The following is a 19,030-nucleotide window of genomic DNA, read 5'->3' on the forward strand; positions in this document are numbered from 1 at the left end:
GCCCTCTCAACTTTACTGATGACTTAATGTATGATGACAGTAGCAGAATGAATTTGGAAGGGTACAAAACCATCTTGCCTACCAATATTCAAGAAAATGCCACCAGATTCATTGGGAAGTGCTTCATATTGTCTACCTCAGCCTCGCCAAAGATCTGTGGATGGAGCGTCCACTCCTCTGAGGGAACATTGCTCCGAGATAACTTGTCCACTCCTTGGTTCAATTTGCCTGGAATGTGCGCCGCTCTCATCTCCCAGAAGATGTTTTGCCAGTAGGCAAAGGCACTTGGAGGAGAGGTCTCCTTGGTGATTTATGTAGGACACCACAGACATGCTGTCCGAGCGGATTAGCACGAGGTGTTCCTTCAGGACTGGCAGGAAGAACTGCAGGCTCGACATACTGCTAGCATTTCCAGGCAGTTGATGTGGACTGACTGTCAATCTGAATTGAAATTGTTCTGTGGAAACAGGGAGTTTCCTTTTTAGAGCTACCTAAAGTCAAAGACAAAACTGGTCATATGAGATTTTGGAGGGCATTAATTTTGTAATGCAACATCAGATCGTCTTGAATCTGGTTGAGTGACACACTGGAGCAGGGGACTATTAATCTGAATTGAAACTGGTCTGTGGAAACAAGGAGTTTCCTTTTTAGAGCTACCTAAAGTCACAGACAAAACTGGTCATATGAGATTTTGGAGGGCATTAATTTTGTAATGCAACATCAGATCGTCTTGAATCTGGTTGAGTGACACACTGGGGCAGTGGACTATTAATCTGAATTGAAATTGTTCTGTGGAAACAAGGAGTTTCCTTTTTAGAGCTACCTAAAGTCACAGGTAGAATATGAGTTTTGGAGGGCATTAATTTTGTAATGCAACATCAGATCATCTCGAATCTGGTTGAGTGACACACTGGGGCAGTGGACTATTAATCTGAATTGAAATTGTTCTGTGGAAACAGGGAGTTTCCTTTTTAGAGCTACCTAAACACAGGTAGAATATGAGTTTTGGAGGGCATTAATTTTGTAATGCAACATCAGATCGTCTTGAATCTGGTTGAGTGACACACTGGGGCAGTGGACTATTAATCTGAATTGAAATTGTTCTGTGGAAACAAGGAGTTTCCTTTTTAGAGCTACCTAAACACAGGTAGAATATGAGTTTTGGAGGGCATTAATTTTGTAATGCAACATCAGATCGTCTTGAATCTGGTTGAGTGACACACTGGGGCAGTGGACTATTAATCTGAATTGAAATTGTTCTGTGGAAACAAGGAGTTTCCTTTTTAGAGCTACCTAAACACAGGTAGAATATGAGTTTTGGAGGGCATTAATTTTGTAATGCAACATCAGATCGTCTTGAATCTGGTTGAGTGACACACTGGGGCAGTGTACTATTAATCTGAATTGAAACTGGTCTGTGGAAACAAGGAGTTTCCTTTTTAGAGCTACCTAAAGTCACAGACAAAACTGGTCATATGAGATTTTGGAGGGCATTAATTTTGTAATGCAACATCAGATCGTCTTGAATCTGGTTGAGTGACACACTGGGGCAGTGGACTATTAATCTGAATTGAAATTGTTCTGTGGAAACAAGGAGTTTCCTTTTTAGAGCTACCTAAAGTCACAGACAAAACTGGTCATATGAGATTTTGGAGGGCATTAATTTTGTAATGCAACATCAGATCGTCTTGAATCTGGTTGAGTGACACACTGGGGCAGTGGACTATTAATCTGAATTGAAATTGTTCTGTGGAAACAGGGAGTTTCCTTTTTAGAGCTACCTAAAGTCAAAGACAAAACTGGTCATATGAGATTTTGGAGGGCATTAATTTTGTAATGCAACATCAGATCGTCTTGAATCTGGTTGAGTGACACACTGGGGCAGTGGACTATTAATCTGAATTGAAATTGTTCTGTGGAAACAAGGAGTTTCCTTTTTAGAGCTACCTAAAGTCACAGACAAAACTGGTCATATGAGATTTTGGAGGGCATTAATTTTGTAATGCAACATCAGATCGTCTTGAATCTGGTTGAGTGACACACTGGGGCAGTGGACTATTAATCTGAATTGAAATTGTTCTGTGGAAACAGGGAGTTTCCTTTTTAGAGCTACCTAAAGTCACAGGTAGAATATGAGTTTTGGAGGGCATTAATTTTGTAATGCAACATCAGATCGTCTTGAATCTGGTTGAGTGACACACTGGGGCAGTGGACTATTAATCTGAATTGAAATTGTTCTGTGGAAACAGGGAGTTTCCTTTTTAGAGCTACCTAAAGTCAAAGACAAAACTGGTCATATGAGATTTTGGAGGGCATTAATTTTGTAATGCAACATCAGATCATCTCGAATCTGGTTGAGTGACACACTGGGGCAGTGGACTATTAATCTGAATTGAAATTGTTCTGTGGAAACAAGGAGTTTCCTTTTTAGAGCTACCTAAAGTCACAGGTAGAATATGAGTTTTGGAGGGCATTAATTTTGTAATGCAACATCAGATCGTCTTGAATCTGGTTGAGTGACACACTGGGGCAGTGGACTATTAATCTGAATTGAAATTGTTCTGTGGAAACAAGGAGTTTCCTTTTTAGAGCTACCTAAAGTCACAGGTAGAATATGAGTTTTGGAGGGCATTAATTTTGTAATGCAACATCAGATCGTCTTGAATCTGGTTGAGTGACACACTGGGGCAGTGGACTATTAATCTGAATTGAAATTGTTCTGTGGAAACAGGGAGTTTCCTTTTTAGAGCTACCTAAAGTCAAAGACAAAACTGGTCATATGAGATTTTGGAGGGCATTAATTTTGTAATGCAACATCAGATCATCTCGAATCTGGTTGAGTGACACACTGGGGCAGTGGACTATTAATCTGAATTGAAATTGTTCTGTGGAAACAAGGAGTTTCCTTTTTAGAGCTACCTAAAGTCACAGGTAGAATATGAGTTTTGGAGGGCATTAATTTTGTAATGCAACATCAGATCGTCTTGAATCTGGTTGAGTGACACACTGGGGCAGTGGACTATTAATCTGAATTGAAATTGTTCTGTGGAAACAAGGAGTTTCCTTTTTAGAGCTACCTAAAGTCACAGGTAGAATATGAGTTTTGGAGGGCATTAATTTTGTAATGCAACATCAGATCGTCTTGAATCTGGTTGAGTGACACACTGGGGCAGTGTACTATTAATCTGAATTGAAACTGGTCTGTGGAAACAAGGAGTATCCTTTTTAGAGCTACCTAAACACAGGTAGAATATGAGTTTTGGAGGGCATTAATTTTGTAATGCAACATCAGATCATCTCAAATCTGGTTGAGTGACACACTGGGGCAGTGTACTATTAATCTGAATTGAAATTGTTCTGTGGAAACAAGGAGTTTCCTTTTTAGAGCTACCTAAAGTCACAGGTAGAATATGAGTTTTGGAGGGCATTAATTTTGTAATGCAACATCAGATCATCTCGAATCTGGTTGAGTGACACACTGGGGCAGTGGACTATTAATCTGAATTGAAATTGTTCTGTGGAAACAGGGAGTTTCCTTTTTAGAGCTACCTAAAGTCAAAGACAAAACTGGTCATATGAGATTTTGGAGGGCATTAATTTTGTAATGCAACATCAGATCGTCTTGAATCTGGTTGAGTGACACACTGGGGCAGTGGACTATTAATCTGAATTGAAATTGTTCTGTGGAAACAGGGAGTTTCCTTTTTAGAGCTACCTAAAGTCACAGACAAAACTGGTCATATGAGATTTTGGAGGGCATTAATTTTGTAATGCAACATCAGATCGTCTTGAATCTGGTTGAGTGACACACTGGGGCAGTGGACTATTAATCTGAATTGAAATTGTTCTGTGGAAACAGGGAGTTTCCTTTTTAGAGCTACCTAAAGTCAAAGACAAAACTGGTCATATGAGATTTTGGAGGGCATTAATTTTGTAATGCAACATCAGATCGTCTTGAATCTGGTTGAGTGACACACTGGGGCAGTGGACTATTAATCTGAATTGAAATTGTTCTGTGGAAACAAGGAGTTTCCTTTTTAGAGCTACCTAAAGTCACAGGTAGAATATGAGTTTTGGAGGGCATTAATTTTGTAATGCAACATCAGATCGTCTTGAATCTGGTTGAGTGACACACTGGGGCAGTGGACTATTAATCTGAATTGAAATTGTTCTGTGGAAACAAGGAGTTTCCTTTTTAGAGCTACCTAAAGTCACAGGTAGAATATGAGTTTTGGAGGGCATTAATTTTGTAATGCAACATCAGATCGTCTTGAATCTGGTTGAGTGACACACTGGGGCAGTGTACTATTAATCTGAATTGAAACTGGTCTGTGGAAACAAGGAGTATCCTTTTTAGAGCTACCTAAACACAGGTAGAATATGAGTTTTGGAGGGCATTAATTTTGTAATGCAACATCAGATCATCTCGAATCTGGTTGAGTGACACACTGGGGCAGTGTACTATTAATCTGAATTGAAATTGTTCTGTGGAAACAAGGAGTTTCCTTTTTAGAGCTACCTAAAGTCACAGGTAGAATTTGAGTTTTGGAGGGCATTAATTTTGTAATGCAACATCAGATCATCTCGAATCTGGTTGAGTGACACACTGGGGCAGTGGACTATTAATCTGAATTGAAATTGTTCTGTGGAAACAGGGAGTTTCCTTTTTAGAGCTACCTAAAGTCAAAGACAAAACTGGTCATATGAGATTTTGGAGGGCATTAATTTTGTAATGCAACATCAGATCGTCTTGAATCTGGTTGAGTGACACACTGGGGCAGTGGACTATTAATCTGAATTGAAATTGTTCTGTGGAAACAGGGAGTTTCCTTTTTAGAGCTACCTAAAGTCACAGACAAAACTGGTCATATGAGATTTTGGAGGGCATTAATTTTGTAATGCAACATCAGATCGTCTTGAATCTGGTTGAGTGACACACTGGGGCAGTGGACTATTAATCTGAATTGAAATTGTTCTGTGGAAACAGGGAGTTTCCTTTTTAGAGCTACCTAAAGTCAAAGACAAAACTGGTCATATGAGATTTTGGAGGGCATTAATTTTGTAATGCAACATCAGATCGTCTTGAATCTGGTTGAGTGACACACTGGGGCAGTGGACTATTAATCTGAATTGAAATTGTTCTGTGGAAACAAGGAGTTTCCTTTTTAGAGCTACCTAAAGTCACAGGTAGAATATGAGTTTTGGAGGGCATTAATTTTGTAATGCAACATCAGATCATCTCGAATCTGGTTGAGTGACACACTGGGGCAGTGGACTATTAATCTGAATTGAAATTGTTCTGTGGAAACAGGGAGTTTCCTTTTTAGAGCTACCTAAAGTCAAAGACAAAACTGGTCATATGAGATTTTGGAGGGCATTAATTTTGTAATGCAACATCAGATCGTCTTGAATCTGGTTGAGTGACACACTGGGGCAGTGGACTATTAATCTGAATTGAAATTGTTCTGTGGAAACAAGGAGTTTCCTTTTTAGAGCTACCTAAAGTCACAGGTAGAATATGAGTTTTGGAGGGCATTAATTTTGTAATGCAACATCAGATCATCTCGAATCTGGTTGAGTGACACACTGGGGCAGTGGACTATTAATCTGAATTGAAATTGTTCTGTGGAAACAGGGAGTTTCCTTTTTAGAGCTACCTAAAGTCACAGGTAGAATATGAGTTTTGGAGGGCATTAATTTTGTAATGCAACATCAGATCGTCTTGAATCTGGTTGAGTGACACACTGGGGCAGTGGACTATTAATCTGAATTGAAATTGTTCTGTGGAAACAAGGAGTTTCCTTTTTAGAGCTACCTAAAGTCACAGGTAGAATATGAGTTTTGGAGGGCATTAATTTTGTAATGCAACATCAGATCGTCTTGAATCTGGTTGAGTGACACACTGGGGCAGTGTACTATTAATCTGAATTGAAATTGTTCTGTGGAAACAAGGAGTTTCCTTTTTAGAGCTACCTAAAGTCAAAGACAAAACTGGTCATATGAGATTTTGTAATAGAAAATCAGACAGTCCTGGGCTGCGTTCAGCCCCAGAAAAAACGGTGCAAAACGTTTATTAAACGGAAACGGTGATGCGTTGAACACCCTGTTCTGATGACGCAAGTGTTGCAACTACGGCAGCTGAGAAGATCACTCTGTGTTCTTTTTGAAGAATTTTCAGAGCCTGATAATATCAATATAAATACATTTTTAATACTGCAAAATACGCTCGATGTTACAGTCATTGCCCTTGCTGTCCAGAATAAAAGAGAACATCCCAATGGAGTGAAGGGATTTATGGAAACTGTGGTTCCTAATTATTGTGATCCAACATTTGCCTCACATTTCATGATGAAAATACATTTCAGGTGAAGGATAATCCACTTCTTACCTCCGAGACTTATGATCTATATGACCTTATTATTTTTATTGTGAGTATTAGGCTTATCATTATTGCTTATCACTGTTGTTGTGCTATGATATTATAATATTTACCATTATATAATCAAAGCATAGAAAAGTTTGTGAAAGTGTCACTCCACAATACAATAGCCAAATATATAAATATGTATAGTATTTTTATGTTACATTAATCAGTGTCTAGCACACCTTCCTGAGGAAAGGATATGGCCCAGAAGACATTGTAATTACTACATATTTAGACAGACTTAAAGAAGTTCCAGATCTATACTTGTGCTCTTATTAGTTCAGTTATTTTGCCTTTAATGTAAATAAACGTGCAAACAATATACTTGCTCTTGTGAATTTGTTTAGATGTTAATTACGTTTACTTACAAATTCATCATCATCATTATGTTGATATGCTACATTACTATAAAACTCTTACGACAAACATGTCTTCTAATATCTTCAGTTGTTGCGCATACCGAGCTGCAGCGGACACATATTAAATGACTTCACTTGGACCCATTGTGTGATCTGTCTCTTTAATACCGCGTGGTTTATATACACGCTGCTGCTGATTGGGCTGACATTTTTGACAAACCCACCAAACGAGAAAACCCCGTTGCACACCGTTTCCAGCAAACATGTTGTTCAACCCAGAAACCAAGTCATTTTCATTTTATCAGACTGTTTTTTCACAGTTGCTTTAGCAAAACATCTGTCAAACAAACTAAAAACCAAGTGTGTTATTGCTCAGTGCTATTGTCATATTGGGAAATGAAAGAAAAGTGGACACAAGATCCCTGAGAGAGGCTGCTCACAACAGATTATCAAATGAGCCAAAGCTTAATTGTGAGATGTTAATGTTTGAATACTGTGAATCTGCATTTTCATGCTTTGTGCTTTATATTGCTTTATTGTGTCATATACCCTAGTTCGTAGTGTACACAGATGATGTTGTTACACATGCTGAATAAATGTTGAAATATAATATAGCAGATGTTGTATGGTGTGTCACATTTTTGTATTTGCAACATTTTTAAGATTATGACAAGTATGCTAGTAATACCACAGGGTTATGACAGAAAAACTATGGTTTTCTTGCAGGAATGTCATAGCAAATTAAGTGTTACCATAAAAAACCCTGCAAAATTATTACAGGAATACCACAAAAATATAACAAAAGGACCACAGGACTATTACAGGAAAGCCAGGTATTACTGCAGAAATATGACAGTAGTATCACAGGAATATCACATAATTATAATTTTACTGTGCAAAATGGAGGTTGACTCTTGCTTCAACATGTAAGCATCATTCAGCGGTCATTCACAAGAGCCACATCTGTGCTAAAGTAAAGACATTTAAAGTCATATTTTCCCCTTTATTGCTGCACACGGTACACCTGGAGCGCTTTATAAAACTGGGATTAAACCATGAAAGTCACATGGAGTATGTTATTTTGTCTTTATGGACACTTTAATGTATACATAAACATGGAAATAAGTAAATTTGGTCATAAATACATAAATGAATGTAAAATACATTTGAAAAAATATAATAATAATTAAGGAAAAAATTATAAATATAATTTTTATTAAAAAAATGTTTTCAGTTCTTCATATATATTTCAATATGTATTTGCCCAAGAATAAACGTCTGAATACCACTGACACATGTTTTATTAGTAGTATGTTTTCTTCATGTAAATATCTGCACTGAGCAGGACTTTTATTTTGATGGGGTGGTCTGACGTCATCAGGCTGCGTCGCGCTTTCAGCTGAAGAAAGGTTTGTTGTTTTCATCGTTTAAAGTGTTTGAATGAATATCTGTTTTATATCGTTTACAAGCGATGTAGAGTTGATCGTTGTCGAGTGTGTAAGACTCTTCTAGATTACTGAGGGTTATTGTGAGAGTAAACGCGTTAGGAACAGATAAAGTGCGTCTGTTTTATAAAGTACCTCAAACTCGAGGAAAACTACAGATATCTCACCAGAAAATGACTCGCCGTTTAGAATATTACTGGAGTACAAGTCTGAAAATATGAGATATGTATTTGACTGAAGTACCACACGGGTTTTAAAGGTAACTAGCCTATTTAAAATAAATATTACATGTACACAAAAGTTTGAATAAGTCTCATGCTCACCAAGGCTGCACTTAATTGAACAAAATACAGTAAAAACAGCAATATTGTGAAATATAACCATGTTCTATTTTAAACTGTAATGTATGTGTGATGTGCAGCCAGAAATCATTATAATATGCTGATTTACTGCTCAAGAAACGTCTATTATTATTATTATTATTGCTGCTTCATACTTGTGTGACAAAGAATTCAGAACAAAATATTTGCCGTTTGAAAATACATGCCATAAAAAACTAAACTGTTAAATTTCAAATGTTCATTATTCAAGTAAAAACAAATCCAATTCAGAACTGTTAAATGCCATGTACAGTTTGTTAAATGACGCTTGTCAATCATTGAAATTTACACAATTCAAATAGTTTTGTCATATTATAAGCTCCATAAAATACCTGATGTTAATCTAGTGTTGTCTTGTGTTTGGTTTTTGCGATATAGAGGATAATGTCAAATCCCACATCGTTAAAACAACAATTACAATGTCATCACAGACCATATATATCGCACACCCCCACCGAGAGATCGGTATGGGCTAAACTAGGTTATAAACGCCAACGCCACAACAATAAAGGCGTGAATGCACTGCTATTCTGCAAAATACAATGTAGTACATGACTTAATAAATAGGAAACTCAGTATACTCACCATAACTGTAATGATAGAAAATCGGTCTGTAAATGATGTTCTGTCGCCCTTCAGCATCGGCTCCGCTCTCTCTCGCGCACAGGAAGTTGAATTCTGTACAGCAGCGGTTTCTCTCAGGCGTACATGCGTTGTTTTGCTGCAAAACTTGTTCGGCCAACATAGATTTTTCACTTCTGCTCGATAGATTAGCTGAGCACAATTTAATATGTTCAGTGATGTATATTTTATGTATGTTTGCAGAGAATTATTGGGAAGCAATTTGAGTCAATATTTATTTGCCCCCCCCCCCGCAAAACAGTTCTCATTCGCACTTGAACATGAATCGCCCATGAGTGGACGTCATGTTGCAGTTCCTCTGGAAGAGAAGACAAAAATGCAGAAGACCTCAGCTGTGTGGGAGCACTTTGAGTGAGGACGGGACAAAAGCAGTGTGCCAAATATGCGATTTGAAACTGGCTTAAGTTACCACAACAGCACATCAAGTTTGAAGTTCTGTAAGTGGTATGCCTATTATAGTGGCGCATATTGTTGGTGTAAAAAAGTGAAGACCTCGACTAAAAGTACAACAAAACAACTAAACATATAATAAAATACCTAATTACATAATACTATTATTGTTAGAAATTGCAACAATATAAAAATAGAAATATAATACATTTTAAATTATAATTAAGTCAATAAGAAAACAATAATATCCTGGTCAGAAGAGAACTGGCCCTTCGACTGATCCTGGTTTCTCCCAAGGTTGTTTTCTCCATTCTGTCACAGAGGGAGTTTTGGTTCCTTACTGCTGTCACCTCTGGCTTGATCAGTTGGGGACACTTAATTTCTAGTGATTATCATCAATTTGATTTAGCAGATACTATTTAAACTAAACTGAGCTAGACAGTGACATCTCTGAATTCGATAATGAAATGCCTTAAACCAGAGGTCTTCAACCCTGTTCCTGGGGACCCAATCTCCTGGAAAGTTTATTTCCAACCGGCTTCAGCACACCTGCCTGCAATTTTCAAGCAGTCTTGAGGAGCTTGATTGGCCGCATCAGCTGTGTTTGATTAGGGTTGTAGCTAAACTCTTCAGGATAGTGGGTCCCCAGGAACAGGGTTGAAGACCTCTGCCTTAAACTGAAAATTGAGTGTTTAATCTTATTATTATACATTACTAACACTCTATCCTCCAATTTGATACTGTTAATCTGATCCAAGATGGCGCGGTCAGACGCAGTGGCTACTTCGGGTCCCAAAGACGGTGCTTTTATGTCATTTAATGTCGTCTGTTCATCTCCAAATAGTGTCAGTTTACCGCTAACTCTTAAGGAAATCACCCCAGAACTCATCTATGATCGCCTAAGTCTTTTGGATATCAGCAACGCTTACGAACATCAACTCTCGCCGGCGGCTACTGAGAAGCTACGAGGCCTGCTTTACTGCTGGAGCCGGACCTCGAGCCTCGCCTCGCCTACTGACGCTACCCGCACAAGGCAGCGTCGCAAGCGGTGTGAGAGAGGACGGAAGCGCGGTAAGCGCGGAGGTATACGAGCTAGGCTAAGAGCTAACCCCACAAGACCAGCTCTTCCAACACTCATTCGCTCTCTGGAAAACAAACTGGACTTAATTCAACTCAGTCGGTCAACACAGCATGAGGCAAGGGACTGTTGTGTGTTTGTTCTCACCGAAAAACATGGCTAAACTACAACATCCCGTACTCCGCCATTCAGCTGCATAGGCTAACCAGCTTCCGAGCGGACAGAGATTCATCACTGTCTGGTAAGACCGCGGAGGTGGTTTGTGTGACTGGTGTAACAATGCTGCGGTATTATCAAAACACTGTTCATCGCTGGTGGAGTTTATGGTTGTGAAGTGTCGACCGTTCTATCTGCCGCAGGAGTTCACGGCCATTGTTATTGTAGCAGTTTACATTCCCCCGTGTGCAAACGTTAAAGACGTGCTTCGTGAACTGTATAGCGCCATCAGTGAACAACAAACAAAAAACCCTGACGGCTTTTTCATTATAGCCGGTGACTTCAACCACGCAAACTTAAAGACAGTTTTGCCAAAGTTCTACCAACATGTGAACTTTGCAACAAGGGGAAACAACACACTGGACTTTGTTTACACAACAGTTAAGAACGCTTACAAGGCTGAACCCCGCCCCCACCTCGGGTACTCCGACCACATCACTGTTATGCTAATCCCAGCATATAGACCACTTCTCAAACTCGCCAAACCGGTTCAAAAGCAGATCACAGTATGGCCAGACAATGCCACCGAAGCACTGCAGGACTGCTTCCAGGACACAGACTGGAACATGTTTAAAGAGGCAGCCACCTACAACAACCACACAGACCTGAATGAGTACACTGAAACTGTGACTGCTTACATCAAAAAGTGCACTGATGATGTGACAGTCACCAAGACCATCACCACACGTGCCAACCAGAAGCCATGGATGACAGCAGAGGTTCGTGGGCTGCTAAAGACCAGAGATGAAGCATTCAGATCAGGAGATAAAGCAGCCCTCAAAACAGCAAGAGCCAATCTGTCCTGTGGCATCAAAAAAGCAAAACGGTCATATGCCCAAAAAATCAACAACCACTTCACAGACAGCAGAGACACACGGAGCCTGTGGCAAGCCATTCAGACCATCACTGACTACAAGCCCCCGCCACAGGCCTGTGATGAGGACACATCCCTCCTCGATGCACTCAACCACTTTTATTCACGGTTTGAAATGCAGAATGACACACCTGCACAAAAACTGCCCACACCTCCCAACGACCGGGCGCTCTGTCTGTCTCCAGCCGACTTAAGGAAGACCCTATCTAGGATTAACCCACGCAAGGCTGCGGGACCTGACAACATATCTGGCCGTGTTCTGAGAGACTGTGCTGCACAGCATACAGATGCCCTAACAGATATCTTCAACACCTCGCTGAGCCAGGCAGTCGTCCCCACATGTCTCAAATCCACAACAATCATACCGGTACCAAAGAAATCAACTGTGTCCTGTCTCAGTGACTACCGTCCCATAGCACTGACTCCAATCATGATGAAGTGCTTTGAGAGGCTAGTCATGCACAACATCAAAACCAGCCTCCCCAACACACTCGACCCGCTCCAGTTTGCATACCGTCCAAACCGCTCTACGGATGATGCAATTTCCTCCACCCTCCACCTGGCTCTTACCCACCTAGAAAATAAAGACTTATGTTAGAATGCTGTTCATTGACTTCAGCTCGGCATTCAACACAATCCCACAACAGCTCATAAATAAACTAAACCTGCTGGGCCTTAACAATTCCCTTTGTAACTGGATCCTGGACTTTCTAACTGGAAGACCTCAGTCAGTCCATGTCGGCCACAACACCTCGAGCACTACCACACTGAGCACAGGTGCCCCACAAGGCTGTGTGCTCAGCCCGCTGCTCTTCACACTGCTGACCCACGACTACACTGCCAAGTTCAGCTCCAACCACATCATCAAGTTTGCTGATGACACAACAGTGGTAGGTCTCATCAGCAACAACGATGAAACGCACTACAGAGAGGAAGTGGCACAGCTGGCTGAATGGTGTGGCACAAACAATCTGTCCCTCAATGTGGAGAAGACAAAGGAGGTTGTGATGGACTTCAGGAGAAACTCCGTTGACCACCCCCCACTGACCATCGACAGCTCGACTGTGGAGAGAGTCAGCAACACTAAATTCCTGGGGGTGCACATCACAGAGGATCTCACCTGGACCACCAACACCATGTCACTCTCCAAAAAGGCACAACAGCGCCTACACTTTCTCCGCCGGCTGAAAAGAGCAAGACTCCCTCCACCCATCCTCACCACATTCTACAGAGGCACCATTGAGAGTGTGCTGACCAGCTGCATCACTGTCTGGTACGGGAACTGCAGTGCTGCTGACCGCAAGACCCTCCAGCGGACAGTGAACACAGCTGCAAAGATCATCGGTGCCCCTCTCCCCTCCATCCTGGACATCTTCCTTACACGATGCTCCAGCAAAACCAACAGCATCGTGAAGGACTCCACCCATCCCTCCCACAGTCTCTTCCAGCTCCTACCATCAGGAAGACGGTACCGGAGCATCAGAGCCCGCTCCGCCAGACTGCTCAACAGCTTTTTCCCCCAGGCTGTGAGAGCCCTGAACTCAAACCACCCCGCCCCCCTCTGAAACCCCATGCAAACCCCTACCTCCTGAACATGGACCCCCATGTGCAATCCGAAGTGTGCTACACACAGGTGAGTGGGCCTGTACAAACCACCTGTAGTACCACACTCTCCTCTATGCGCACTATGGACACTTTACACTATGGACACTTTACACACACTGCTGCGTGTACACAATCCCACAAAAGACTCTGCAATATATGTATGTTTACATGCTCATGCACTACAAATCATCCTGCTCTGTTCCCCAACCAGCTGCTGACTCAAATGTCTCTCTTTGCACATGTACAGTATTTGTGAAGCATTCGTATAGTTTGTATTTTTTATCCTTTATTCTTTTAGTTTGTATAGGGTAAATACTTATAGGGTATATATATAATATACTTATAGTTAAATCTGTCAGTAGGTTAGTTGTGTATAGGTTTATAGTGTGTTTTACTTCATTGTTGTATGTCTGTATTTATGTAGCACCGTGGTCCTGCGAGACACGACATTTCGTTCCACTGTATGTCCCCACATGTAGCGGAATGACAATAAAGCTCAACTTGACTTAAGTGCTTTGACACAATCTGTATTGTTAAAAGCACTATATAAATAAAGGGGACTTTATTTAGAAAAAACGAGCTGCATTTATCCGTCATGTTAATCAGTAATTTTACAGATGATAAAAATGTGCACTTAATGTTTCTTGAAGTGCCCTTCTGCGTCATCATCCCGTGTCCACAGGGAGGCGCCATCATCATGGAAAGAATCAGCGCAAAGGATCATGGGGGCCGAAGTGTCCATCAGTTGTACCCTTCTGAATCCTTCATTCCGAAGGGCCCTTTGAAGTGGCTAGTTTTGAGCACGTCAGTTTGGAACGACCCTTCAGTATGATTGTTTTCACGATATATCCCTTTTGGAGCGCACCGTTAGATTCAGGGCTGTCAATCTTTACGGTATGTGGGCCGAGGGAAAAGCGGTTGTGTAACAGAGCTGGGCCAGAAAACAATTGCTAAGTGGCTTTGTCTTTTTGAATTTGAAAGGACAAATATCCTTGTAAACATATCGGGTATGTCTTAAGTCCCGGATATTTAGAAAGACACATAACCCATGGATGTTGTTCTTCATGCTAAACCTGATCAATATTTTCGATTTTTTTTTGTTTTGTTTTGTTTATTCTTGTTGTTTTTAATTAGGCTACATCTTATTGTTGTGTGTTTTCATTTATCTTAATTTACATTTTTACATGCTGCAACGTTGTGTAATTTTCAATTAAATATTTGACTAATAATTCGCTCGTTTCTCTCGAAGTCTCACGAAGACTGTTGATGCTGATCAAATACCAAGCGAGTCTATAATCTTAATCTCTTTTCATTTATTAGTGCAGATCAGCTTTTATAAAAAGAAATCAGCGCACCTTATGGACGCACTAAATAATTTCCCCGTATTATTTCCCTCCTCTCGCCGCTTCTCACTCCAGTCTAACATACTTTTGTTTACCAAATACCATTAAACCTCAGAGGAAGAAGTTCAGTTTCACCGCGCTCTCTGTTGTTTTGTTGTGATGCTGGCTTTTGAGTTTTTGAATCAGGTCAGTAAATCTCTGTAATATTCTCATCTTCACAGTCGTGACTAAGTGTTGAAGCAAGCAGGAATATCTGGAGGAGTATCATCTGAACTGAGAAGATGGTGTTTGTTAAAGAGGAGAGAGAACCAGAACCCTGCAGAATAAAACAAGAACCAGAACCCTGCAGAATCAAACACGAGGAACCAGATCCAGAACCCTGCAGAATAAAACACGAGGAACCAGAACAGGAACCAGAACCCTGGAGAATAAAACAGGAACCAGAACCCTGCAGAATAAAAGACGAGGAACCAGAACCCTGCAGAATAAAACAGGAGGAACAAAGAGGTTGGACTTTCTTCTTCATTCATCTTTAAAGACTGTGGTACATTAGGCTTACAAATAGGGCTGCACGATATTGGAAAAACCTCACAGTGCAATATTTAGTTTTTCTGCAACATACAGTGGTGTGAAAGTGTTGGCCCCCTTCCTCATTTTTTTGTTTTTTGCATGTTTTTCACACTTTAATGTTTCAGATCATCAAACTAATTTAAATATTAATAAAAGATAACACAAGTAAACATGGCTGTTTTGCTTTGGATTTTGTTGTCCCTTCATGTTGTGTTTCAGGAAGGACTTTTTCACACCACTGTATATTGCGATATGAAGAAAAGAAAAAAGAAATCACCAGATGACTGGAATAGCTCTGATTGGAATAAAATAATCAATGACTGGGGTGATTATGTAGGAGAGTAAATCAGAAAATAAACAAATTACAAACATAGATAAATAGTACAGAAACTGAATAATCAAATGTAAAATAACACTGCGTAGTCTTCACTGTATAAATTAAATCTGTTACAAATACAAAAATGTTTTACTGACAGTTATACAATTTCAAGAAGATTTAGATTCAGTTTGTTGTAATTGAAACAATCGTTTGAGCTGCTGAACAATGAAGATGGGGCAAATAATAAGGACACTTTTATTCAACAAAATACATTTTTGATAAGTTTGTATTTGAGCAATCATTTTAATAGTTCTCTTTATAGAAACATGGGATTTGTGTCTAAAAATGATTCATGAGAAGCTTAAGGGATGTATCGTTTTCTAAAATTGCATCAAAAGGAACACATTTTTGTATTTAAATTATCTTTAAACTGTTACACCAGGGTTCACTTTTATGTCCTTTCACATTTGTGTGTGTATTTTTTATTTTTCAAGTTCTGACAAATTAACTGTTTCTGCTTTTATTTTTAAGAGTTTGAAGAGACTCATGAATTGGGTGAATTTGAGGAGCGAAATCATGTCAAAACAGGAGAAAAACCATTGAGTTCCTCTCAAACCAAACAGAAAGATTTAAAGAAAAGTAGAGACAAGAAATCTTTCACCTGCACTCGGTGTGGAAAGAGTTTGACAGGCAAAACAAGTCTTGAGCGTCACTTGAGAATTCATTCTGGAGAGAAACCTTACACTTGTGAGCAATGTGGGAGGAGTTTCACACAATCGGCAAACCTTAGGGTACACATGAACATCCACACTGGAGAAAAACCATACAAGTGTTCACACTGCGACGAGAGATTCAGTTGGTCAGGACAACTGGAAAAACATGAGAGCATCCATGATGGAGAGAAACCTCATAAGTGTTCACACTGTGACAAGAGATTCAGTTCGTCGGGACAACTGGAAAAACATGAGAGGATCCACACCAGAGAGAAACATTTCAAGTGTTCACACTGTGACAAGAGATTCAGTAAGTCTCGAGACCAGAAAAAACATGAGAGGATCCACACTGGAGAGAAACCTTTCAAGTGTTCACTCTGTGGCAAAAGATTCAGTCAGTCAACATCTCTGAAAACACACGAGAGGATCCACACTGGAGAGAAACCTTATAAGTGTTCACACTGTGACAAGAGATTCACTCAGTCAATACAGCTGAAAACACATGAGAGGATCCACACTGGAGAGAAACCGTATCACTGCACTGCATGTGGGAAGCGGTTCAATCAATTAGCTTCCCTGCAGTGTCACACAAAGAACAATCACAGCAAGCAGATCATCTTCAGATCCAGCTCTTTCAGATCTGGTGCCGCATCCTCACCAAATGAGACACAATAATGCATCAAGCAATAAAATATCATCTGTCCAAACCACAAATTACAAGTGACATGACAAAGAAACATTATCTAAAGTTTTCACAGTGAATTAAGTTCATCTTCAAAACCAGCAGATTCAGATCAACTCAAAGATGGAGCTCCTCTCCAAAGAACAATGTCAAAACAATTATTGTGTATCATTTTGTTTCATGATATTATTGTGATTTTCATATAGCGTTCAACTGTAGTTACCTTACTCTTTCATGAAGGAAAGTAGAAGTGTTTTCCAAACTGTTCTTGTTCAGGAAGCTGATGAAGTGACTGTAACACTTGAGCTTTAATTTGAATGTGTTCTTCATTGTTATTTTTAAAACGACTGAGTAAGATGTGTCTAGTAAATCAGATGCAAGATATACTGTCATGTAGCTTTGTGATGGATCCTTATTTTCTTCTCTTGTACGTATGGATGGGTACCTGAGCCTGTGGCTACATTACGAAAGACTGTAGCATCGATAAGCTCTAATGTTAGCTGTTCTGCTTTTGATGCTGGGGAAATACACTTACAATTTATCATTGGTAAATAAACTGTATCTTGCCAACCATTTCTACATGCGATAATATCAAGACATTTTTCACTGAGATATTTTCATCATCTTGCAATCCAGAAGTGAGATCTCTCTTCAGTTCAGTTCAGTGTTTTTTCGTCCCTGTAGGGAAATTAAGTTTGCAGCATACACTCGCACAGACATTTGACAATTTCACCTTAGGCAATAAATATTTGTATACAATTAATTACTGATGAATCTAATTAAAATATCCAATTCAGCTGACCGTTCAACTACCTCTGGAGGAAGAAGATTTAAAAACTTAATTGCTTGGGGAATAAATGATCATTTTAACCTATTTTTTGAACATCTCATACTAAATGATGTTAGCCTTATTTAACACTCTTCTTTTATATATATCTCCACGCATCCCACCTAAGTTTATTGTCCAACATTATACCAAGGTATTTATAATTTGTTGTTATCTGAATCTGCTCCCCGTTAATTAATGTAGGATGGATTTCACTTTGTTCTTTTGCTCTAAAATCGATAACCATCTCCTTAGTTTTAGAGATATTTAAAAGGAGATTTGAATTTTTACACCAATCTAAAACTAAATAAAAGCGCCAGAGCTAAACTTAGGCTATAAACTACTACAGCACCAAGGTCGCTGGCCTTCAACATCACCACCACCGCACCGCGCTCCAGACAAACTTCTCAAACATGTTCAGTGAAACGTATTTACTCATGAATTTTAATCAACGCTACATCAACCATTTCATATAAACTGGAATAAATACAAAACTAGAGCCAAACTAAAACTGAAATGCGACAGTAGTAATAAATAGTACAGTGAAGAAATTAAATTATCTTAACTAAAGGACATATAAAGCATTAAAGATTAAACTTATTTTAGTGAATAAAGTACCACATTTCAGCTCTCATTTTGTTAAGGTGGGTCCACAAAATGTTATTTTATCCTTGCCTCTAGGAAATCCTCAATGCTCTCTAACAGCTTCATGTGGCCGTAAACATTTCATTTTAATGTGGCTTTAAGCACTATGCATTATTAAAGTTTCACTTTCACCGCGTAAAGCTGGCAAATGTGGTGTTTACATGTAATATGAGTTTACCTTACGGTGCAAACCAGAGTCTCTGCATTAGTAAGCGATAAAACCAGCATCTTCCATCCGAAGACTTGTGTTGCATTTCGTGGCAAAATAATACAACTGGAAAATTCTATAAATTGATAAACTGTTCGGCGTGATATAATAGGAGTGTGGTGTAACTGGTGTGTTTTATTCACCTTATTTTTCATGTAAACGCGGACGCCGCCATTTTCGAACTATAATGTGTCAGATTTCCGGTAAAGCACTTCTGCTAATATTAGTTGTATTGTGATTACGTAGTTTTGCGTCGACTGTGTAGATTTTACAGGCTAGTTAACTTTTAATATGGACTACAGAAAGACTGG

At 39.5% G+C, this 19,030-nt stretch overlaps 1 protein-coding gene across 3 annotated transcripts; it reads left to right on the top strand.

The window, feature by feature from the left end:
- The first annotated feature begins 8,140 nt into the window (after positions 1 to 8,140).
- Positions 8,141 to 17,617, top strand: LOC306856488 (uncharacterized protein). 3 transcript variants are annotated; one of them, XM_079395815.1, is made up of 4 exons: positions 8,154 to 8,192; positions 9,492 to 9,687; positions 14,978 to 15,263; positions 16,177 to 17,617. In XM_079395815.1, the coding sequence occupies exons 3-4, from the start codon at positions 15,038 to 15,040 to the stop codon at positions 17,031 to 17,033; spliced, it is 1,083 nt and encodes a 360-aa protein (XP_079251941.1). In that variant the 5' UTR covers positions 8,154 to 8,192; positions 9,492 to 9,687; positions 14,978 to 15,037; the 3' UTR covers positions 17,034 to 17,617. The 3 variants fall into 3 exon arrangements, with proteins under 3 accessions (XP_079251939.1, XP_079251940.1, XP_079251941.1); XM_079395813.1 differs by lacking the exon at positions 9,492 to 9,687 and having other exon boundaries at positions 8,141 to 8,192; XM_079395814.1 differs by lacking the exon at positions 9,492 to 9,687 and having other exon boundaries at positions 8,145 to 8,487.
- Positions 17,618 to 19,030: the final 1,413 nt, after the last annotated feature.

This window comes from Barbus barbus, assembly GCF_936440315.1.
Source record: "Barbus barbus genome assembly, chromosome: 3".
NCBI classification, from domain to species: Eukaryota; Metazoa; Chordata; class Actinopteri; order Cypriniformes; family Cyprinidae; genus Barbus; species Barbus barbus.

Bases quoted from the DNA above. Each gene is read 5' to 3' on its own strand.
- LOC306856488 (XM_079395813.1), top strand. From the start codon at position 15,038: ATGGTGTTTGTTAAAGAGGAGAGAGAACCAGAACCCTGCAGAATAAAA. The intron at 15,264-16,176 runs GTTGGACTTTCT...TTTATTTTTAAG, and splicing joins AAAACAGGAGGAACAAAGAG to AGTTTGAAGAGACTCATGAA.